This window comes from Acipenser ruthenus, chromosome 11, assembly GCF_902713425.1.
Source record: "Acipenser ruthenus chromosome 11, fAciRut3.2 maternal haplotype, whole genome shotgun sequence".
Lineage (NCBI taxonomy): Eukaryota > Metazoa > Chordata > Actinopteri > Acipenseriformes > Acipenseridae > Acipenser > Acipenser ruthenus.
The window spans coordinates 7,371,909-7,392,828 of record NC_081199.1 but is presented as its reverse complement, the minus strand read 5'-3'; the positions used below and the strand labels follow the sequence as shown (position 1 = coordinate 7,392,828).

The following is a 20,920-nucleotide window of genomic DNA, read 5'->3' as shown; positions in this document are numbered from 1 at the left end:
AGCGTGTGCCGTCAAGCCGACCGCTTTTTTTCACACTGCAGACTCACCATGCAGCCACCCAAGAGCTACAGCGTCGGAGGACAACGCAGCTCTCGGGCAGCTACAGGCAAGCCCGCAGGTGCCCGGCCAGACTACAGGGGTCGCTGGTGCGTGGTGAGCCGAGGACACCCTGACCGACCTAACCCTCCCTCCCCCCGGGCGACGCTCGGCCAATTGTGCGCCGCCCCTTGGGAGCTCCCGTCCTCGATTGGCAAAGGAATAGCCTGGATTCAAACTCGCGACTTGCAGGCTATAGAGTGCATCCTGCACTCACGTGGAGCGCCTTTACTGGATGCGCCACTCGGGAGCCCCTAAATGGCACTTTTGAAGTAATGTCCGTCACAATGCTAATTAATTAATATCTACTTTAATTAACGCATTGGGTTTTAGTTTTTGTACAGTTATCATAGCTGGGAACAAGCCCAATATACAGAATGGAAAAGTTCTGACATTGTTTTCGAACCGGAGTCCTGTAACGTTTACCCATCTACATAATTTCAACACATTTAAGATGTGGGGTGCTGTGTTGAATTCCATGCCCCATCACCCCTCTCTCACCACGACTGGTACCTGCACAGTAGTCCAGTTTAACCTGAACCCTAATACACAGTAGAAATATATATTGTATTGAACTGAACATGCTTCTCTTGGCTCCCTTTCAAAACTGCAATGATCGCCTGTGCAATGATATGCTCTGCATGTTGGACCTGTGTAGTTTTCTTTCTGTTCAAGTGTGAGGAGTGTGTGTGAGTCTCCTGTATACAAAGCCAGAAATAGCTTGTCCATTCCTGCTGTATTTTTACCCAAGTAAAAGCTCTGTGTATTGTATGGCTCTTTCATGTAGTTTGCAGGGTTCTGGTATTTTTGTTCCTGGTGCAAGGTATTTTTTAAACTGTATTTATTATTTATTTATTTTTTTGGGATAGCTTCTGTGTCGACTCTGGCTAGCGAACCTGTTTATTTGGGGCAGGTCGTGCTGTTTGAATAGTTATCCATTAATTTCCTAATTGGCTTTTGTGCTGAGGTTAAGTGCTGTGTCTTTCGCAGCAACATAAAGATCAATGCAAATCAGCCATTTCCATATATTAAACCGAATTAGCCCAGGAGGAAATCATACACAAAAGCGTACTTATTTTTATTTAAATGTGAAATGATTTAATGAGATTCAAACGTGTGTAATTGAGTAGGTCAGGATAGAGGAAGGACAGTGAATTAATGAACAAATACAGTTTTGAATGTAGGAGAATCTATTCTAATTATGTAAATGAAATAAGTCATGACTTATCTTTTAAAGCACAGTGGAGACAGGACCATTGTTTCCACTGGTTATTACTGTTTCTTAACATGTGAGAGTTGGTTTCTTTCAGGTCTCAATTATCACTAGTTCAAAGAGGAGTGAAATCCAATGAAAATACATCTTTCAGGTTGTGAGACGATATAATAAGATTCAGTGCGAGGATGAACATGGGTTTTTTATGAATGCATTTTTTTCTTTTGCACAGTATCGTCAAGACACAATAATTTCTAAAATCCTATTTTATGAACGAACGAATATCTGCCCCATATAAAAATGATATTAAATCTGTTCATATCCTTAAACTAGACCCCAGGCTATAGATGTTGTACTGTACAGTATGTGCAATCTCATATTCCTGAACATGTAGCTGATATTGCACACCCACTATTTTATATAATTACCAGTATTTCCATTTTTGGGTGCTACCTCTGGGGTCAGTTTCCCAAATATCCCAATATTGTTCACGATTGATGCAAGTTTCCATTCTTTATCATTTATTATTTAAAAGAACAAAGTTAAAAACAGAACAATGTTTCGGCCAGACGGCCTTCATCATGCTTTGGTGAATAGACCCAGCCCTCCTAATTAAATACAGGAACACGTGACCTCAATTAGTTAATTATTATTATTATTTATTTCTTAGCAGACGCCCTTATCCAGGGCGACTTACAATTGTTACAAGATATCACATTATACATTATTTCACATTATACAGATATCACATTATTTTTACATACAATTACCCATTTATACAGTTGGGTTTTTACTGGAGCAATCTAGGTAAAGTACCTTGCTCAAGGGTACAACAGCAGTATCCCCCACTGGGGATTGAACCCACAACCCTCTGGTCAAGAGTCCAGAGCCCTAACCACTACTCCACACTGCTAATTAGTGATACTACTAAGGTACAATACAGATATTTGAAAACATGTATATTTATTTTACTTTATAATCATATATTTCAGTATTACCTTATTCAAAATGTAATTGAATTCTATTTATTCAAAAATATTCCTCCCATGAACAATGGTTTAGTGAAGGGATCTGCAGCAGGGACCTGCTGGCAAGTCTGCAGCCCTGCACCTTCTCATCCAGTAGAATGAGACAAACTCACTCCTGCCAGGCCAGATGAGTGAATGCGCCTTTTGTGAGATTCTATATGAAACACCAGGCAGACATGCACTGGTAATGACTCTTGTAGACCCCAGGATTATTCTGGTACCTTTTCCACCTGATCATTAGTTTAATTATGTTAATCCCGTCAAGGGGGAGTCGTTCTGTTTTTGTCAGCCTTCAGCTTCTCTCTTGGCAGCTTTCTTTGGCATGTGATATAGTAACTCTTGTACAGGTTGATAAATGTAGGGCAGCTCTTTATAAAAAGTGCTCTAATTTGGTTTCCTTTAGTTGATTTAATGGGTCCACTCTGCTAAAGGGATCTAAAAACGATACTATGCAAACAAATCACCTTTTTAGGAGAATTTGCACTAGTTTCAGAACTACACATAGGCACACTGGCAGTGTACAGAATAGGAGTTGTCCCAAATTCGACTATAGTAGAAGGGAATTGTTAGAGGGAGCATGATCACCCAAGCTTTAAAACAGATTATCACTGCTGTCTAGTGAGAAGCAGCTCTGTGTTGCCATTCTTCTTTTTTGACAAACGTTTATATAATGTAGTGTACTGTAATATATGCTATTACAGTATACACCAAAGAGCACTAGTTTACCACAATACCTCTTACAGTCTGATGCTGGCTACTTCATCCACAAGTGGTGAAGCCATGACTAATAATGTCACACTTTCTGAAACGGGAATACAAATAGCTAGACAGACAATGAGGATATATCAACAGCTTAGTTTTCAAATAACGAAACCTCTCTGCCTTGCTGTAGGACCTGCTAGAAAGAAATGTACCCGCGCAGGACCTCACAGCGCAAAGTCCTCTGTAGATATCATTGCAAGGGTCGCGGCGGGCTGATTCAAAACTCTCAGTCATACGGTACTGCTGTCATTGTGGCTAAAAAACTATCAAATGCTGCACTTTCCCTTCCAAGCTGTTGCAACGATCAGTCTTCATGTCTCAGTATCCACAGCAGCTTGTTGGGTTTAACCTTGTTTTCAGTAACTGCACCTGCGTGCTTGCCATGGAAACAGTGTTGCAACAGTCATCTTTGTAGGGCAGCACATTTTGTGTAGCGTACAGTGTGGGGGTACAACAGCAGATAGTTAAATTACAAATGGCCAAAGAACTGGGAATAAGAAATAATCTGAATTTACTGGGGGTCCCAGAGTGGCTCACCTGGTAAAGGCACGGCCGAGTGGTGTGCAGTCAGGGGAGTGCAAGTTTGAATTCTGGCTGTGCAAAGTTGCCGATCTTCTCTGGGGATTCCACCGGGAGCATCGTATAGGCTGTAGCGCTCCTGCAGGCAGGGACTGTGTCACCCAAGCGCGCCACAGTGGACCCTGGGTGTAAAAAGGCAATTGGATGGGAGAGGAGGCCAACTGACCTTCTGTTGTCCTGAGCAGCTGTGGGGATTGTTGAGGTCACAGAGCATAGTTGGACATTATAAATTGGCGGTAAAATAATGTATTCAAATGTGTGAGCCCACCACTGCTCTAATCTCGTTTTGCTCCTATTTAGACCAGACACCACGAGTGATATATTGAAGCACTGTTGCCGGAAATTGAAAGAGTTAATGCTCAAACTCCATTCAGCACTTTAGAGCTGTGAGTCGGGTTACGCGATTATAAAATAGATTTGGAAATCAGGCCGCTTTCCTTCTCCTTTGTATTAAAGGCACGGTATTTGATTGTATTATACAGCATAAATACTCTGGGGATGATAATGAGAAGCATTATCTAATTGATTCATTTTTTTTTTTACTGTGCACAAACAAAGAATGTCTTTCATTTAAAACACCCACAATAGAACATTTTTATGCTATTGTCTGTGTGTGGAATTATCTCCTGTGTCTCCATGCTGCCCAGTGTGTAATACTGCTTCACCTTGCTGGTTAAGCATGGGGAAACCTACTCGACAGATCTGAGATCTACTGACACCGTGGAATTGTGATACGTGTGCGCAGAACGAATTATATATATATATATATATATATATATATATATATATATATATATATATATATATATATATATATATACTGTGAAAGAGCCTTTGGCTCTTGGGTTCGTTTGACACGAATTACTTAACCCAACACAGGAACTTTGTTTTTTCAATGCGTTGTTGCACACTTTTTTATTGCCAAAATACAAATAAACAAACAAAACAAAAACCTAACTCCCACAGTGCTAAACTAAACTTTTCTTTGGTAACTTCCTTAGACTATACCAGTGGGCGGCTATGCCGTTTAGCAGTCACAGACACTTTTTACATACACTTTACAATACAACACAGGTCTCCACAGAACCTTTTCTCTCCTGACCACACAGCTTCACACAGCCTGACACACAGTCCTGACTGCAGGGTTTCCAACCCTTTTATGCAGGGGCCTCATTAATTCAATTGGAGCCAGGTGTTCCTGGCTCCTCCCCCTACTCTGCCACAATATATATACTGTAAAACCTTCTGACAATGGAAACAAACACAATCACAAGAGCTCTGCGAATATGTGCAAGGCAAACCCGTTATGCAACAAACACCACACATTTTTATACAGAGGACTCAACCAGGAACTTCATCTCATGTATTATTTTCTATAACAATGCAATTCTCGTATGGTCTCTGTTCAATCAAAGAGGTTCCTTTTTCTGGGTCATCTGCGTTACTAAGCCCCTGAATCAATTCCTGCTGTATGGAATTCCATATCTCTTTTGAAAATGAAATTGCTTCAAAATGAGCCTTTTCTGGTTTCTTGTGTTCGGAGTGGCTGTCTCTAATGTGTATGGAACTGTCTATCACTCCATTATCTTTGAGCTTTCTTGAGCTGGGGTTCAGACTTCCTGAGTAAATCTCAGTCCTGGGGAGGAGCTTTTACAATCACTCTTGTTTTCGAGATATAATAAAACTGAGGGAGAGAGTGTTTCTAATTTATCTCTCTCTGTCAGCACGGGAATACATTTTTAATAACACAAATATTAATATAAATGAAAGCCTGTAAAATAGTCAGAGTGGAGTAATGGAGTAATACTTACTTACAGGCAGCTTTATAGAGTATATATAAAGATATTTATTTTTTATTCCAGTTTAATGGCTATGTCGAGTGCAATCAATATGTGTCAATGCTATACTGTATTTTTTTTACAAAGGCTGCATAGAAAGCACTATTATTGGTTGCAGAAGGCTCCTATTATTATGCATTGTGCTAAAGGCAAACTGAAAGGGATTTCAGCCTTGCAATAAATTAATTACGCTCAGCATGATAGCTGGAAATAGTTGAATTTGTAATGCACAGAACCCCATCCTTGGTTCCTGGGATTCTGTTGTCCTTGAATCTCTCCCACCAGAACAGGAAACAAAAGGTTTATATGACGCAGTGCTGAGATTTACTAAATCTCTCTGCGAGCCTGGCACTGCCCCAGTGGGTTTGACCTGGATCTGGTAACTATCACCATTACAGTCTTCCCTAACCCAGTGCAATACAGAACCCTTATTTTCTGGGCAGTCAGTTTTACCCGCCCTGTACTGCAGCACTTGTATGGCTTCTGTTCTAAGATTCTAATGTGTTATCCATTTTATTCTAGCTGTCACATAAAGACAGCAGCACAATGCCAGCCAGTAATGTAATCATTATGGCAATTATGTTTTCAGTAGCCTTTAATGATTATTTTTTATGAGTTAAAAGAACTAGTGGCAGGGAAGGAAATTATGGTTTTCCTGCAATTATTTCAGCACAGAGCTCTTAATATTCGCAGTGGTTCAGAACACGGAGAGAGGTGGCTGAGTTGTCTTTTTTTTTTTTTTTTTTTTTGGTCCGTTTTAAATAACTGCACCAGCTTCACGTACTGCTGCTTCTCAAAGGAGAGCAACACTTGAGATAAGTATGCATCTTTGAAGGCACAGAAGGGTGTTATTTTGATCGTGTTAACTCTTTCACCCTCTCTGTCTAACACTTTCCTGGCATGCTAGTGTAATGAGCACTAAGGCCATGGTCTGTTCTGATTGCTGTCACTACAGAGACATCAGCAGTTAAAAACAGGAACTCTAATAGATTTTTTTTCCAGCTTGATTAAAAATGAGTAACCCGTGATGTGATAAAAGCTTAAAGCTCAAATCACTTACAGTACTTGACAAGTTATAACCTATATATATATATATATATAATTCATTCTGCGTGTGTGTGTGTGTGTATATATATATATATATATATATATATATATATATATATATATATATATATATATATATATATATATATATATACATATATATATATATATATATATATATATATATATAATTTTTTTTTCAAAATAGTTTTTTTTGCATAGTGCACAGTGCCACCCAGTGTTTGACTGTGGTATGCAGTGAAAGGGAAACAAAAGTCCAGTGCTTGCCTTTTTAGTACTGTGTAGGATAGCTGTATTCAATTTGAAACAGTCTTCCTTAAAAGTGTGTTAACTTCTCATTGCTGTCTGTCTGGTCCTTGGAGTGATGTGACGGAGGCATGCTATCTGATGTGTAATAGCTGTGTGTATTACAGGACTGCAGGGAATAAAACTTCAAAGGTTTATCCGTCTGACTTACCTTTGAAAACACACTTGGCTTCCCAATTACCATCCAGATCAGATTAGTAAAGCAGGGGGCATCAAATAATGTGTGCTAATGTGGGCCTGTGTTACTGTGGCTCAGATGATTTCAGCTTTTGGAAACTGTGTGTAAAGTATGAACGCACAACTGGAAACTTAATTTATTAGCGCACACAACTGGATGGTTTCCTGCTTATTCAAAAGTCTAATGGGATTCGTTTTTTCCCTGAGAGTAGCTGAGTCTGAAATGGTTTTAACTATATATTTATTTTTAAGTCTGTGTTGAAAATAGTAATCGAAATATTATCAGTAAACGAAAACCTTTACTAGAGACAGCATAGCTTCCAACGGCTGGAGGTAGCAACTGGAGCATACTGGTGGCTCACAGAATGAGTGTAAGCAGGTTTTCAAGGACAAGAAGAAAGAATTGAGGAATAAAAATAGACAGGACTGTCAACATGGTCTGTATATAGTGCACTGCAGGCTAAACTATGAAAGAATGTAAAATATTAACAGGGAGACACTGCAGCTTTTAAAGAGCTATAACACATTAAAGATGGTTTTAAACACAAGTTTAACATCAACCACGCTTCCCATTTAAATCAGGTGTCTGCATGACTCCTCTCTCTCTCTCTCTCTCTCTCTCTCTCTCTGGGACTGGGCTGGTGTCTGTTTTGAAGAGCTTCTGGAGATGTAAATAGCATCCTCTCCACTGTGAGTCTGAGAGCGCTTACCAGTGCATGAAGTTCCCAGAAAACAAGGACGGAAACTGTACGGTGACCTACCAGTTTCCATGGCAACGGAGTTTAATGAGCAACCGTATATTTGCTTGCGTGGGGAGACTCCCATGGACTGGTTGGGCTGCCAAATGAGGAAATGACACATACTGTAGGTACTGTAGCCTACAAGGTAGTTAACTTGTCCTGGTTCAAAGACAATATTATGGGTACAGTTTCAAATGTTAAGACAAGGTGAATGACATAAAATGGGAGGCCCTGTGTTATTTAAAACCAAGAAGCAAAAACAAATTGTAGACTCTTCACAAAAGCCTTCAGACACAACCAGAACCCTGCATTTGCTGGTAAAATATATACATATATATATACACACATGAGGCTCCAAGCAGGGCACTAGGGTAATGGGCCGAGGCGATGTAATCGATCTAATCAATGACTGGATTAATCGTTGCATCCCTTTCCGATTGAGAATAAACTGCAGTATGTAGGAGGCTGAAGGCATCAGGCTGGGGCTGATCATATTGTAGATCATCACACAGTACAAAGTTTTGGTGCAATTTGGAATATAAACCTGTCCCTACTTTAATGGAGTCAATGGTGAATCCTCGAAAGGATAGTAAGCATGAGTGGGTGTGCAGAAACTAGAGAGCTGTACTGTGTATCTGGTAAACATTGTAAAGCCCAGAGAGGTATGGTAAAGCATATTAAAAAAACAAAGCAAAACATAGTTAACGATTGTAAATGCATAGCATAACCAGTAGAAAAGCATTGGAAAACCTACTGTGCAAATTTACCGTGGTCAGCTTTTATAAGGGTGCTCACTTCTCTCGGAATTATACTGTTTCGGACTATTTTAATGCGAAAGTGGATTTAAAGCCAGAGGTGTGCAATCTCCACACGCTGAGCAGCTCCACACAGCAAGTGCATTTTGTGCTTTTGCATTTCTTTTGTGAGCTCTCAAATATTGTGCTCAGCTAGCCTGAAGAGACATCCGATGCAGGCTCCCTGAATGAGCTGAATCTCCATTTAAATTGAGTCTTCAGGTTATTAAATTCATTATTTATGAGATGGCTCATGAAAAAAGTGTCAAGATTTTTTTTTTTTTTTTTTTTTACTCATTCAAATTCTAATGTACATAGTGGAAAGCTTTTCATTTTGTAATCACAATGATAGTAAACAGTACTTCACACTGCGCACTGTTTGTGCCAACACTTTTGTGTCCCCATTACTGCCAATGCAGTGGTCTGCATGGTTCTGCTAAGGTTTCCACAGGGTAATACACTTGTTAGAAAGACAGGGTTTTCAGATATGTCCTATATTTGTACCATACATTTTTTCAGTGAAGCATTTTGTACTTATAAAACTTAAACAGGGCTACAAACAGACCACCGGACTTGGTGGTGATTTGAGGCAATCCTTTCTTCACTCCTAGTCCTCTGCTCTAACCATTGAGCCACGCAGGTTTACTGTAAATAGGGAGGGTTCAGTTCAGGGGAAATTAAAACTGCTTCCTCCTTAATTGCAGCGTTTTATGCCATGGCATTTTTAATATAATCATTTTACAGAGCTTCAATTATTTATTGGCCGGATTGTTAATTGAGTTTCCCATTTCCTCTGACAGGAGCTATTATTTCCAAACCATTTTCTCAAATGCTTAGTAATTAAAACCAGGCTGCACATTTTTAATGAGGGCTGCTAATTAAAAAAAAAAGAAAAAAAAAGAAAGTAATTAATGACCAGGAAGTGTGTGTCTCATAATTTTTATGGAAACTTCAAGGGCCATAGAAAACTGCTGGGAAGAAATCATTGCAATTGGAGCTCGGTACTGTGCGTACCTGAAATGAAGAATAAGAATGCTGTGCCACGCATGTATCCTTTAATTTAACACTCTGTGGGTACCCTGCTGAAGGCAATCCTCGGCTGAACTGCAGCTTTTTTAAATGTTGTTTTAAACCAATAAAGTACTTTTTGATATGCGAGTTGCAGGGTTTCCTTTACTTTATTATGCAACTTGGTATTACCATTTGTTTTGCATAAGTTATTGAGAGTATCATATTGTGTGGATATATGAGGGTGTCAGTACTATATGTCTGTACATTTAAGATTGCCATGGTCATTGCTGTTTTAATGCCTTTGCAAGCCAGCCTCAAAAAACAGTTGCGTGCTAGGATTAGTTACCTAGATATAATCGATGTTTCTCCAAGGAACACAATTGTGTATTAAGAGGTTTTAGCGAGTGTGTGTGCGTGTTTGTCCGTGTGTGTGTAAAGCTTGGCTTGGATTTCAGAAGATGACCTCGCTCTGACCTCTTGCTCTCTCCTCCTGCAGATGCCTCGTTCAGCGGGACTCCTCCCACTTACGGGTACGATGCAGACCGCGCGGAGGAGCAGCGACGGCGGCACCACCACGACATGCTGCCTTACATCGACGACTCACCCTCTTCCTCCCCTCACCTCAGCTCCAAGAGCCGCGGCAGCAGAGACACGCTGTCCTCGGGCTCACTGGAGTCCTCCAAATCAGTGAGTGACCTCTCCTTCACTACTAGCCTCTTTAGTAAAGCCAGGACACTCTCTAGTCCAATTGTTCAGTTCGATTCTTCATTTACAATACTAACTAACCTATTTGTCTTGTTATTGGTATTCATTTTGTATTGTTTTCTGTTTCAGTCATCACATCCTGGTGTAAAACTCAAGTTAATAACACCCCAGTGGCCTCAATAGAGCTCTCGAACACGTCTTCTCTCTGAGTACAGCTGGGCACACATAGCTGAAGCCAAGTTCATGGTGTATATTATATCCTATATCAAGGCAAAGCTATTTTTTTGATGTGAGGAAACATGGTGAGGGTGTGCTCACTGTCTCCCTCTTTTGGTGTCTCAGGCAATTGATAAAAAAGAGTCACCCTACCTCAATAGACCATGCAAGAATTATTAACAAACCCCAACCCCTCTAAAGCACTACAGTTGAAGCATTTAACTGCAACACTTTGAATCCCCAAAGACCTTTATCGGCAGCACAAGGAACTGGGAAACGGATAGATGCTTGGGGATCCATCAATAGGTAATAGCCGCTCACCACCAGTAAAGCTTGTTCTAAAAGCCACAACCTTTAACCCCTCTTCTGATTGCTGATGCAATCTCTAGTGCTGACCTCTGCTTTGGTCAGTTTGCATGTCTGTAATTAGACGTGAACCCTGAACTGGAAAGAGGTAAAAATTTTACAGATGTATGTGCGTTTTAATAAGGACAGTAAAACCTCTGTTATCTGAGCTAATGTAATTGGGTTCAGGGAGTGTTTGGATAATCAAATTGTTCAGAGTGAACGGATCACAACTGTGAGATTGACTTTCCCAATTCAATTGCTTTTTATCTTTTACATAACAAACAGTACCGCACTGTAATGTAAATACAGGAAGCTGAGGGCTGAAAAGCACATCAACAAGATAGGTAGCACAGGTGTTTGGATTATTATTATTATTATTATTATTATTATTATTATTATTATTATTATTATTATTATTATTATTATTATTATTATCCAGGGCAACTTAAAGTTGTTACAAAGTGTCACATTACAAAATATCACAAAACAAAATATGATATTAGAGATGAGCAGTTATGAAATACAATAAAACCGGTAGTAAATAAGAGCAAATTCAAATAATGAAGGTTTTTAATGTAATTGTTTTTAACTGGCCTGTCATCAGCCTTACATCTTTGAATCCTTGATTAATCAACCTTTCATTAAAAAAAAGCTTTGGTTTGATGGTTGGACGCCCCTTTCCACCACATTAATCATAAACATATGGCAGCCTACCCAACCCAAATGCCAAGGGACAAATAGCGAAGAGGTTATCAGTCACTAGAAGAAGTGTCTTTTATGTGTGTGAAGAGGTTTAATATATAAAGTAAGGGTGTAGCGATTCACCGTGTATCAATGAATCGTGACACTTTCTTTGCATGATTTATAGTATCGTAATAGAGGCATGTCTCATTTGTATTGTGATACAAGACCAAAAGCACAGCATTGAAGAATAAGAGTGTTCAGAATTGGTATGAATACATACTCTCCCTAACCCATTTCATCTTATTATGCATCATACAAGTACCACATCAGGACCATCCCCTGTATCGTGATTCATATCGTATCATGACCTGTATATCGAAACATATATCGTATCGCGACCGACGGATCGTATTGTGATGTTAGTTTATCGTTAGACCCATAATATAGCCCCTTTTTGTTTAAAAATCTGGGCAGGCTATGAATGCAGATAGCTACCTTTTTATATGTCTGTAAATCCTTTATAGATGCTCGTATAGATACTAAAGCACGCTGTTAGAAAGGCAGTGATGATGAGTTGGCCTCCCTTCCTGCTCTTTCAGAGCTGCTTGGTATTCCAGACAGCGATCCCCTTGTCCTATTCTCAGAACTCAAAGGCCCGGCATATCTCCTGGGAGCTGCTTGTTATAGGACTGGCGTGGGATGTGGCAGGGGGAGTTGGGGGAGGGGGAGGGGTTTCTCCTCGTTGCCATACCTCTACTACCAGTCATGAGGAAGCAATGCAAACGCTCAGCACCTGCATACATAATATAGCATGCACTCATTCCTAAGCAGCCTGGAGCTCCCTGAAGCTGGAGGTCTTGCAGAGTGAGTGTGTGTGTGTGACAGAGAGCAGACAGCTTCCTGTGTCCTCGGGGGCTGGTGTTTAGTGCATGTTGCCAGGCTGCAGGTGCTTTGGAACAGCCTCCCTATGCAGTGTGTTGAGTCACGGAGAGGAGCTGCGGAGTGCAGCCAGTGAACAGCACAGACAGCCTCCATATTGTCTTATAACAAATGTTACACTAAGAATGTAAGTGGGCTTTGCACTTAACAGGGATCTACTGTAAGTTATTACATCTTGTACAGGGTGTCTTTTATTGTATAAGGCAGGGGTGGCCAACACTGGTCCTGGAGAACCACAGTCCTGCAGGTTTTCTGGGTTTCTTTAAATCATCAAGACCTAGAATAAATGTTAGTGTTGACCAATTAAAAAAAAAAATCATTGGAATCAAGGAATTGAGAACTCAGGTGGAACAGAAACCAGAAGACCCTGCAGCTCTCCAGGACCTGGGCTGGCTGCACCTGTTATAAGGGATGTCATCCCAGTCTGGGAGAGAGGGGACCGCAAAGTGAAAAAGGATTTCTGTTGTAAGAGACACCCTACACACAACATACTAACTTAAAATAATTGTACTCATGAACTACTATTAAATGTAAAAAGTGTTTTTTTTTTAACTTTAGAACCATGATGTCTTAATATGAACATGTCCTTAACAACGATTGGTTGATTTTTATATAAGTGTATTAATTAACACATATCATGCATGAGCTCGCAAATCCCATATTATCTTAGAGCAGTGCAGTTCCCATTTGTTTGAATCGATTATGTATTCGGGTCTCTTTTGTGCAAAATCGCAAACAAACAGTGGGCTGCATAATGCTTTGAACTTCAGTCCTGTTTAACTGTGGAATTATTCAGAGCTGAGTTTGAATAGAGACTCCCAGCAGCGTCTTTCCTGTGTTTCACTAGGCCAGCAGGGTTCTGAAGAGCAGACAGCTTTGTTTTTTTAAAGAATGAGCTTCTAATTTGTTTGTTGGTTTAAATCACAGCGACCTGCTTGACTGGGTCTGATTTCTTGGTTTGTTTAATTGGTTTTGTTTTGGCGTATTTATAAGCTTGCTTATGTAAAGAGTAAAACCTGTATTCAACATCCACCTGAACTAAGGGATCACTGGCTCTTATCAACCAGTAAAGACCAGAACACCTTTTTCAATGACAGAAGCACCTGGAATAAGCAGCCACAGGGATAGAGACAGAAGATTTGACAGACTTTCATAGTGGGCTGATAGTAGGGGTGTGTCTTTCCATGCTGTATGTATGTGCTGTACACTTCTATTTGTACACAGTTTATTTAAAACCTCACGTTACCGTATCAAGGTATATACTTTTTCTGGCCTGCAAATGAATGATCAGATTGGGTTCGTCGCACCTGCCGTGGAGGTTTCAATTCCTAAAGGAGTCGAGTGTCATCCTTGTTTTTCTTTTTATTCATAATACGGTTATATCAGGATTGCCATCCGTCCCAGCTTGTGTCTGCATCCCCTGCCCGGAAGGCCTGCGCACTCCCACAGCTCTGAGAGAGAGATTCGTTCAGATACTTGACTGCTGAGCGGTGGAAGCTGTGGTGGGGAGCGACGCTGTTCATTTCATCCCCTGGAAACTCTGCCTTTCCATTTCCAGTAAAAGGAAATTCATATTGAACATCTGATGCTCTGCCCAAGGCGCCCTCGAGTGCCTGCTGCCAGCTTCCACTCTTTTCAAAATAACACTGCGCACAGGCCAAGAGAGCGTGCTTTTCTTTCTTTTTTTTTTTAGCAACGTCGAACAAAAAGGACACGTTTTTTCGCAAATAAAAAAGTAAAACAGAGACCTGTGCAGCAGCTGTGAAAAACCTGCACGCTCCAATGCATCTTTCACTGAAGGAGCTGTCTGCTGCGTCTGTGTACGTTGGTGTGTCTTTATTTGAAGCGAACAAACAAAAATGATCAAAGTCACTCTTTTGAGACAGTGCCATTGAACTCAGTTTAGACTTGTACTGTATGCTTTGATGGTTTTATGTTAGCGCTCTTTGTTTATTTGAGACAGGTGCATTCAAATTGTGAATACATGTCAAACCCTCATGTCATTATTCTAGACTGGCTATTGATTTTATTTCCTTGTTTTAAAGGTAGATACACATTCCACAGTGAACTGTCTAAACCAGCTACCACTCTTCCCGCACTGGGAATGCAGGAGACGGTGGTGTAGTGGAGACGCCCTACATACCATACCTTTTATGTCATCACAACTATCCAAATAAACTTTATTACATAAAGATATTTACTGTATAGAGAAACCTGTCTTTGCCCATCATGCTCTATGTATGTCACATTACATTTCTGCGGGTACTTATGGTGGATGTCAGTCAAGGAGATCTACATTTTACTGATGGCTCTAATTTTGTATTTGCAGCTGTTTTCTCATATTAAAGGGAAGTTATCCTGGCTTGCCCATTAAAAATGTACATGATTGAGTGGGATACTAGTTGATTACTGCCAACTTCTGATTATTGTGACACAGGTGTCCATGTTACAAGCCAAAATCCCATTTGAAATGTAAAACGGACACCACTCTGTTTGATTTTCCCAACTTAAAATTAAAGAGTGAGCGTCCATGTTGCATCCCAAATCCCATCTGCTGTGTGTGAATGGGATTTCAGGTGTTACATGGACACCAGTATGTCACAAATCATCCAGTTTAATCAGAGACTGACCTTAATACGATAAATAGACAGAACCCCTGTGTTTGGAATCCCACTGTAGGCTGTGCTCATCCCAGTTTCCCTTCCTCTTGCAGAGCGAGCCTGACCTGGAGAAAGGGCTGGAGATGAGAAAGTGGGTCCTGTCGGGGATCCTGGCCAGCGAAGAGACTTACCTCAGCCATCTGGAGGCACTGCTCCTGGTGAGAAATCCTTCAGGTCCTCCAAGTCTCTCTTCAAAAGACCAGTATAACCGGGCGACTTATTATGAAATACAATAGGCAATAAAAGTGACACTAGGATTGGTTTTAATCAGTGGACTGTTACAGTAGTTATGACACATTTTGATCTGCACCATGAAACCCGTCTCTAAAACTCAATCTCATCTGGTTCCTATACCAAACTGGGGCTGCAGCCGGTTCCATCTGAAGTCTACAATCCACATTCCAATCTGCAACCGGACACTACACACAAGTCAAAGGTCACATTATTGTATAATTGCTATCAAATGAATTCCCCATTATCCAATATTTTCCTTTCAGTATAATATATCCACAGGCTTCATGCCTACATATTTTTTTCTTGAAATCGGATGCTGATCAAGTATCTTCTACCATCAGCTTGAGTTGAGAATTCTGCTTGCCATAGAGCTACTGCTTGGTTTGCAAGAGTGTCCCTGATAGAGCGGCTAAACCGCAGTGTATTCACACACACCAGTGCTAATCTAACTGTCAGATTGGGATAATCAGGAGCCTCTTGTGGGTCCTGGTTCATGTGTGGTAAAACCCATGGTGCTTTGAGATAGGGTGGGTTGGTGAGCTAGTGGTTGTTGGCATGTAACTCAACCTCCTTGATCCAGAGATTTGGGTTGAAGCAAGACCTCCCTGGAATAACATCTTTAGTGAACCATTCTAAGTACAGTAACTCCCCCTTCCCCACCCCAAACCTGCATTCTGTATTCTGTATTGGGGAAGTGTAAAATGTATGCTATTAATTAGCCTCTTTTGTAAATTTAGATGAATGTGAGAGCCCTTAAGTCTATCGACACAGGTCCTGGGTAGATAATGCCACTTCAAACTGCAGAACGCTTTAGTACTTTAGGAAAGGTAACTGCACATATATGTATATCTCAGCCCATTGTTATTTATTTTACAGTACAAGACACAAACTAGTTGTTATCCGAACCTTTTTTTGTTTGTGCTTTTGAGTAAAAGTATCTAGTTCTACCTTTATAAAAGTGTATTACTATTTTTTGACTCCCATTTGATTGATCGATATCTACCAATTTTGCACCCCCAGAAGTTATTCATTATTCAGGTAATGACAATTTTGAAAAAAAAAATGTGAATAGTGCTTCATGTACTGGTGTGTTTCTTTCAGCCTATGAAGCCCCTGAAAGCAGCCGCCACCACCTCCCAGCCGGTGCTGACTGTCCAGCAGGTTGAGACCATCTTCTTCAAAGTTCCGGAGCTCTACGAGATCCACAAGGAGTTTTACGACGGCCTTCTTCCCAGGGTGCAGCAGTGGAGCCACCACCAGCGGGTCGGCGACCTCTTCCAGAAACTGGTGAGATACGTGGGGGCGGGCCCGGGAGGTAACAGGGGGCAGGGAATGGGGGCGCGAGTGCCAAACCTGTGCTCACATACAGTATGCTACACACACATCAATTCCCTTATAAAAGTTTACCACAGTATTTTTGCCTGGTATTTCAGCAGTTTTCCAATGCTTTTCCCGTGGTTATACTATGCATTTACCATAGTTTACCGTGTTTATTAAGATGCTTTACCACACCTTGCTATTCTTTACAATGCTTACCCATGCTTTATCATGCTTTCAGTATGCTTTATTACACTTTGCTACACATTTACTATGGGACACGTTTCTAAGGGTATTGACACCAGCTTACTTTCCTCTTTACATTGAATCATATAAACCACAGTTCATCTGAGACTAGGTCTGGTGACTGTCTGCTCATGAGCAGCACAGATGGAGCCCCACCCAGCACACACACACACACACACACACACAGACACGCACGTGGCACAGAAACACACCAGATGGTAGATGGCAGTAATTGATTGGTAGAAAACATTTTCTAACCACCTGCTGTGACTAATAAAGTCTAATTATGTATCTGCATACAAGGCCCGTGCCAGCCATCCTCTGAAGCTTGTACAGGCCAAGAGCAGGCTGTACCTGTCGCTCCATTCAGTTTTCTGTTTGGCAAGCTTGTGTTCCTGAAGGCTTTGCCGCTATTTGAGATGTGGGTGGAGGAACAGAACAATTGTACCGGTAAAAACAAGCTAGACTAACTGTTGGAGGAAGGGCCAGTTCAATTGCTTTTCTGAGTAGTTTGGAGCTTATTCTGTATGGGTAAAAAATAACTTAAAAAGCAACATCTGTTCCATATGGTATTTCTTACTGATGTATTTGTTACATCAACTAGGAACATCAAGTCCTGTCTTTAGGATGAAACGTATGTTAAAGCTCTGTTGAAGCTGCAGTCACTGGAACGAAAAAATGACATACAAAATGTATCTAAATACAGTGAGAAGAATACATTAGTTAAGATACATTGCGTAGCAACACTGAGCAGCTGTAGCTGTTTGGCTGATCTTCTCCTGTTAGTAAATGATTCAAGTGAACTCAAATATACCCCTATGTGTTTTAAATGAAGAGCTTGTTGAATTTGATATTCTTCACACACCAGTTCAGGGGTGTACTGAGTCGGAGAATTTGATTGAGTAGGAAATACAAAAGCAGCTCTGAATGGTTTGACTGAATCCTTCCATACAGTATGCTGATTAGAAGACCATTTGTGTTTCTTCAGATCCTATCTTTGTTCCCAGAATAAGAAAGGGGAGGAGTATTGTTCCTGGCAATAATTATTGGTGTTAAAAAAGGTGGTAACTAACTTAATACTGTAGTCAATTAAAACAAGCCCAGTCTTTATCATATAACAACATGGGCAGAATCTCTTGCGAAGCACACACAGTATTTTCTGTGTGTCTTCTATTTAGGGGAATGTGTTTACTGGAAAAGCATTTGTTTTCTTATCAGGCTTTGTGAGGCTCTACCAGTTTCCCACTAGATCTCCAAACATAAACACTAACTTTATTCCCGAAAATAAAGTGACATGAAAGTATGCAGTCTGTCGCTATCAAGGGTTTCTTCCAGTAACTTCCTTTGACGAGCGCTGGGAAGGCATTCCAGGGTAAATAAAAGGGCTCTTTGATGTACAGAAGACACCGAAAAAGTCATTGGCAAGTTCCAGGCAGCCCAATGGACTTCTTGTGACAAACCACTCTGCTTTGCAAGAGCAGAGCTTTTTAGATTTAAGTGAAGATCTGTGATAGGCAACTAATGGGAAAAGTATGTTCATTTTTGTTAGCTGCTGTAAAAGTGCTTTCCTTGCAAAATGTATTGGAATGTATTACAAGCTGGTAGTGAAGCAGATGTTTGTGTGTCAGTTTAGTTTTCTTACTACTCTCTGAAGTTTGTTAGATAAATGAATGATCATCTAGAAGGTGTGAAAGCATACATACATACATACATACATACATACATACATTCAGCATTGGGATTCATACCAGTTCATTGGGTTAAGAGGGTCACAGTGACCTACTTATGCATGAGTTCTGGTCTCTGATTGGGTGAACTTGTCAAGGCTGTACTGTATCATTAGGAGCTGCTTGGATATAAAGTAGGCACATCTTGAGGCAATTCAGTGGAAAGGAACACAGTCATTATTTCCCACACGGTGTACAGCATGTTACAGTATAAACTTTCTAAGATGCTTCCCCAAGGACTCGCTTTGGCAACTAGGAGTTTTCTTCCATAGTTTATTGAATACAAAAAATAGTGTATCCCGCGAGAGATACTCCGTGGGCAATACAACGTGTCCGCATACCTGTTAATTTGATTGCATGTTCCTTAATCTTATTGAGTAATTGGAAGAAAACAAGATTAGACAGATGAGATCAGAGAGCGAGATGTTGCCGTGTTGGCTACACAAACACAGAGGACCTGCTGAGGCATTAGATTGCACTGGTGCAGGAGAGCACAGAGAGTTGCATGGGAGCGAGTCAGTGAAGGGGTTAAGTGCAGAGTAAACAGGATGGTTTGTTCAGGGACAGCTTGCACAGAGCTGGGGGATGTGGAGCACTGCCTGGAATTTACACAGGGATTTCCACAGCTACACTTGATGAGCTCACAGCTAAGCTCTGCTGCAGCTTTTCCTGTGATCGGCACTAATCTCCTGTAATTAACAAAGATTTGTCCCAAAGTTCCTAGCATCGATCACAGCAGCCCTTGCGGTAACTTAGTAAGAGGTTTAGTTTAGTTCTTGTTCCTTATTTATTTATTACAAATAATTGTGTATAAGTGAGATGTGAGAACCAGCCATCCTTTAAGGACCATCTCAAAAGAACAAAGGCCTTGTTTTGAAGCAAGCACAGAAGGCACTGAGAGGAAGAAAACAGTAAGTGTCCAATCATCTAAACCAAGTCGCAGGAAAGAGCGGTTAAGATATTGTTGCTTTTTGCTTGTTGGTTAATTTTTTGTGTTCATCTTGCCCTTGCTCCAAAACAGGGACCCAACTGTCTACACAACTGATTCGATGAAAGGCATTCATGTGAACCTGTTGAAGGAGACGGTCTGCTATCTAGGAGACCCCTTTCATGCAGAACTATGGTCTCCAGTTTATTCCTCAGATTGATGGGTTGCGTGTCTGACTGTGTAAGTCAGTGTAGTAGAATGGTCAGTGTCCAGGCTCTGAGAGATTCAGGGCTGGAGTTCCTGATACTCAGCCAGTGACTCACTGTGTGCGCTTGAAAGCTGAGAAACAAGACCCCTCCCACACGCAATGCAAATGAAAGGATGTTGCATCACAGTTGTGTTACTCAGGGGGGAAATCATTTCTAAATAGAGAGATGAAGGACAAAAAATGAAATAAAGCATTTCACAACCCCAAGAGGCAGTCCCATTTGTTTAGCATTCCCACAGACAGCATGTGGGATTCACATTTATACAGCAGCTCCACGAGCAGAGTGGCTGTCTGTTTCTGGGGCTGATGAATTAAGTACAGTATGTCCGTTTTAGACTGAAACACTGTTATAATAGCAAATATGGGTTCATGAATAATTATTTCAGCTTTTTATAGGATTGAACTCTAAATTTAATGAAGTTACAAGCAATGTGATGCCCACTGAGTCACCCACTCGCTTCCATTCGCAATCTCCTGCTGGAAGAACCACAAAAGGTTGTGTTTGGCTTCCGGGCTACCAAGAAGGGACTTGAAATCCAAGTGAAAAGCAGAGAAGCAGTGATGCAGGCAGCAGTAGGGCTGCAGAGGCCCTGGTACAGTGCGTCACCCCAGTGTAAGGCAGTACTGACCACTAATTGAGGGACCTGAGTTCATACACTCTCAACTCCTGCATGTGCTCATATTTGATCCAGCTTCATCCAGCTAATTGGCATAATAATCTGGCTTGTGTCAATTTCTCTTTTTAAAGTGATCGAAGCTAACAAATGAATTCCAGAAATCCTAATTGTTTTGCACTTCCATTTGCTATATACATAGGTCTCAGATGTGCAGTTTAGGAAGAACATGATAACATGTAACATGATACTAGCCTAGGTTAAGGAAATCTGTTCACAAACCATGCTTTCAGATAGTGTTCCCCTTCCAGGGTTATCTCCCCACCCTTTGACAACTTGTTAACCATCATTAGCCTTCACCTAGAAAACACTGCTGAGATGAACCAAGAAAGTGTAACAGATTTCCTGGAAGGGAAGACAAG

The 20,920-nt window shown here is 40.8% G+C and overlaps 1 protein-coding gene across 2 annotated transcripts in view; it reads left to right on the top strand.

Moving 5' to 3' along the window:
• The window catches only part of LOC117426819 (breakpoint cluster region protein-like), a 102,582-nt gene that overhangs the window by 44,050 nt on the left and 37,612 nt on the right, over positions 1 to 20,920 (top strand). For both annotated transcript variants that reach the window (XM_059033194.1, XM_059033195.1), the window contains exons 2-4: positions 10,109 to 10,299; positions 15,218 to 15,322; positions 16,500 to 16,685. In XM_059033194.1, the coding sequence (XP_058889177.1) occupies positions 10,109 to 10,299; positions 15,218 to 15,322; positions 16,500 to 16,685 (482 nt within the window). The remainder of the gene's footprint in view (positions 1 to 10,108; positions 10,300 to 15,217; positions 15,323 to 16,499; positions 16,686 to 20,920) is intronic.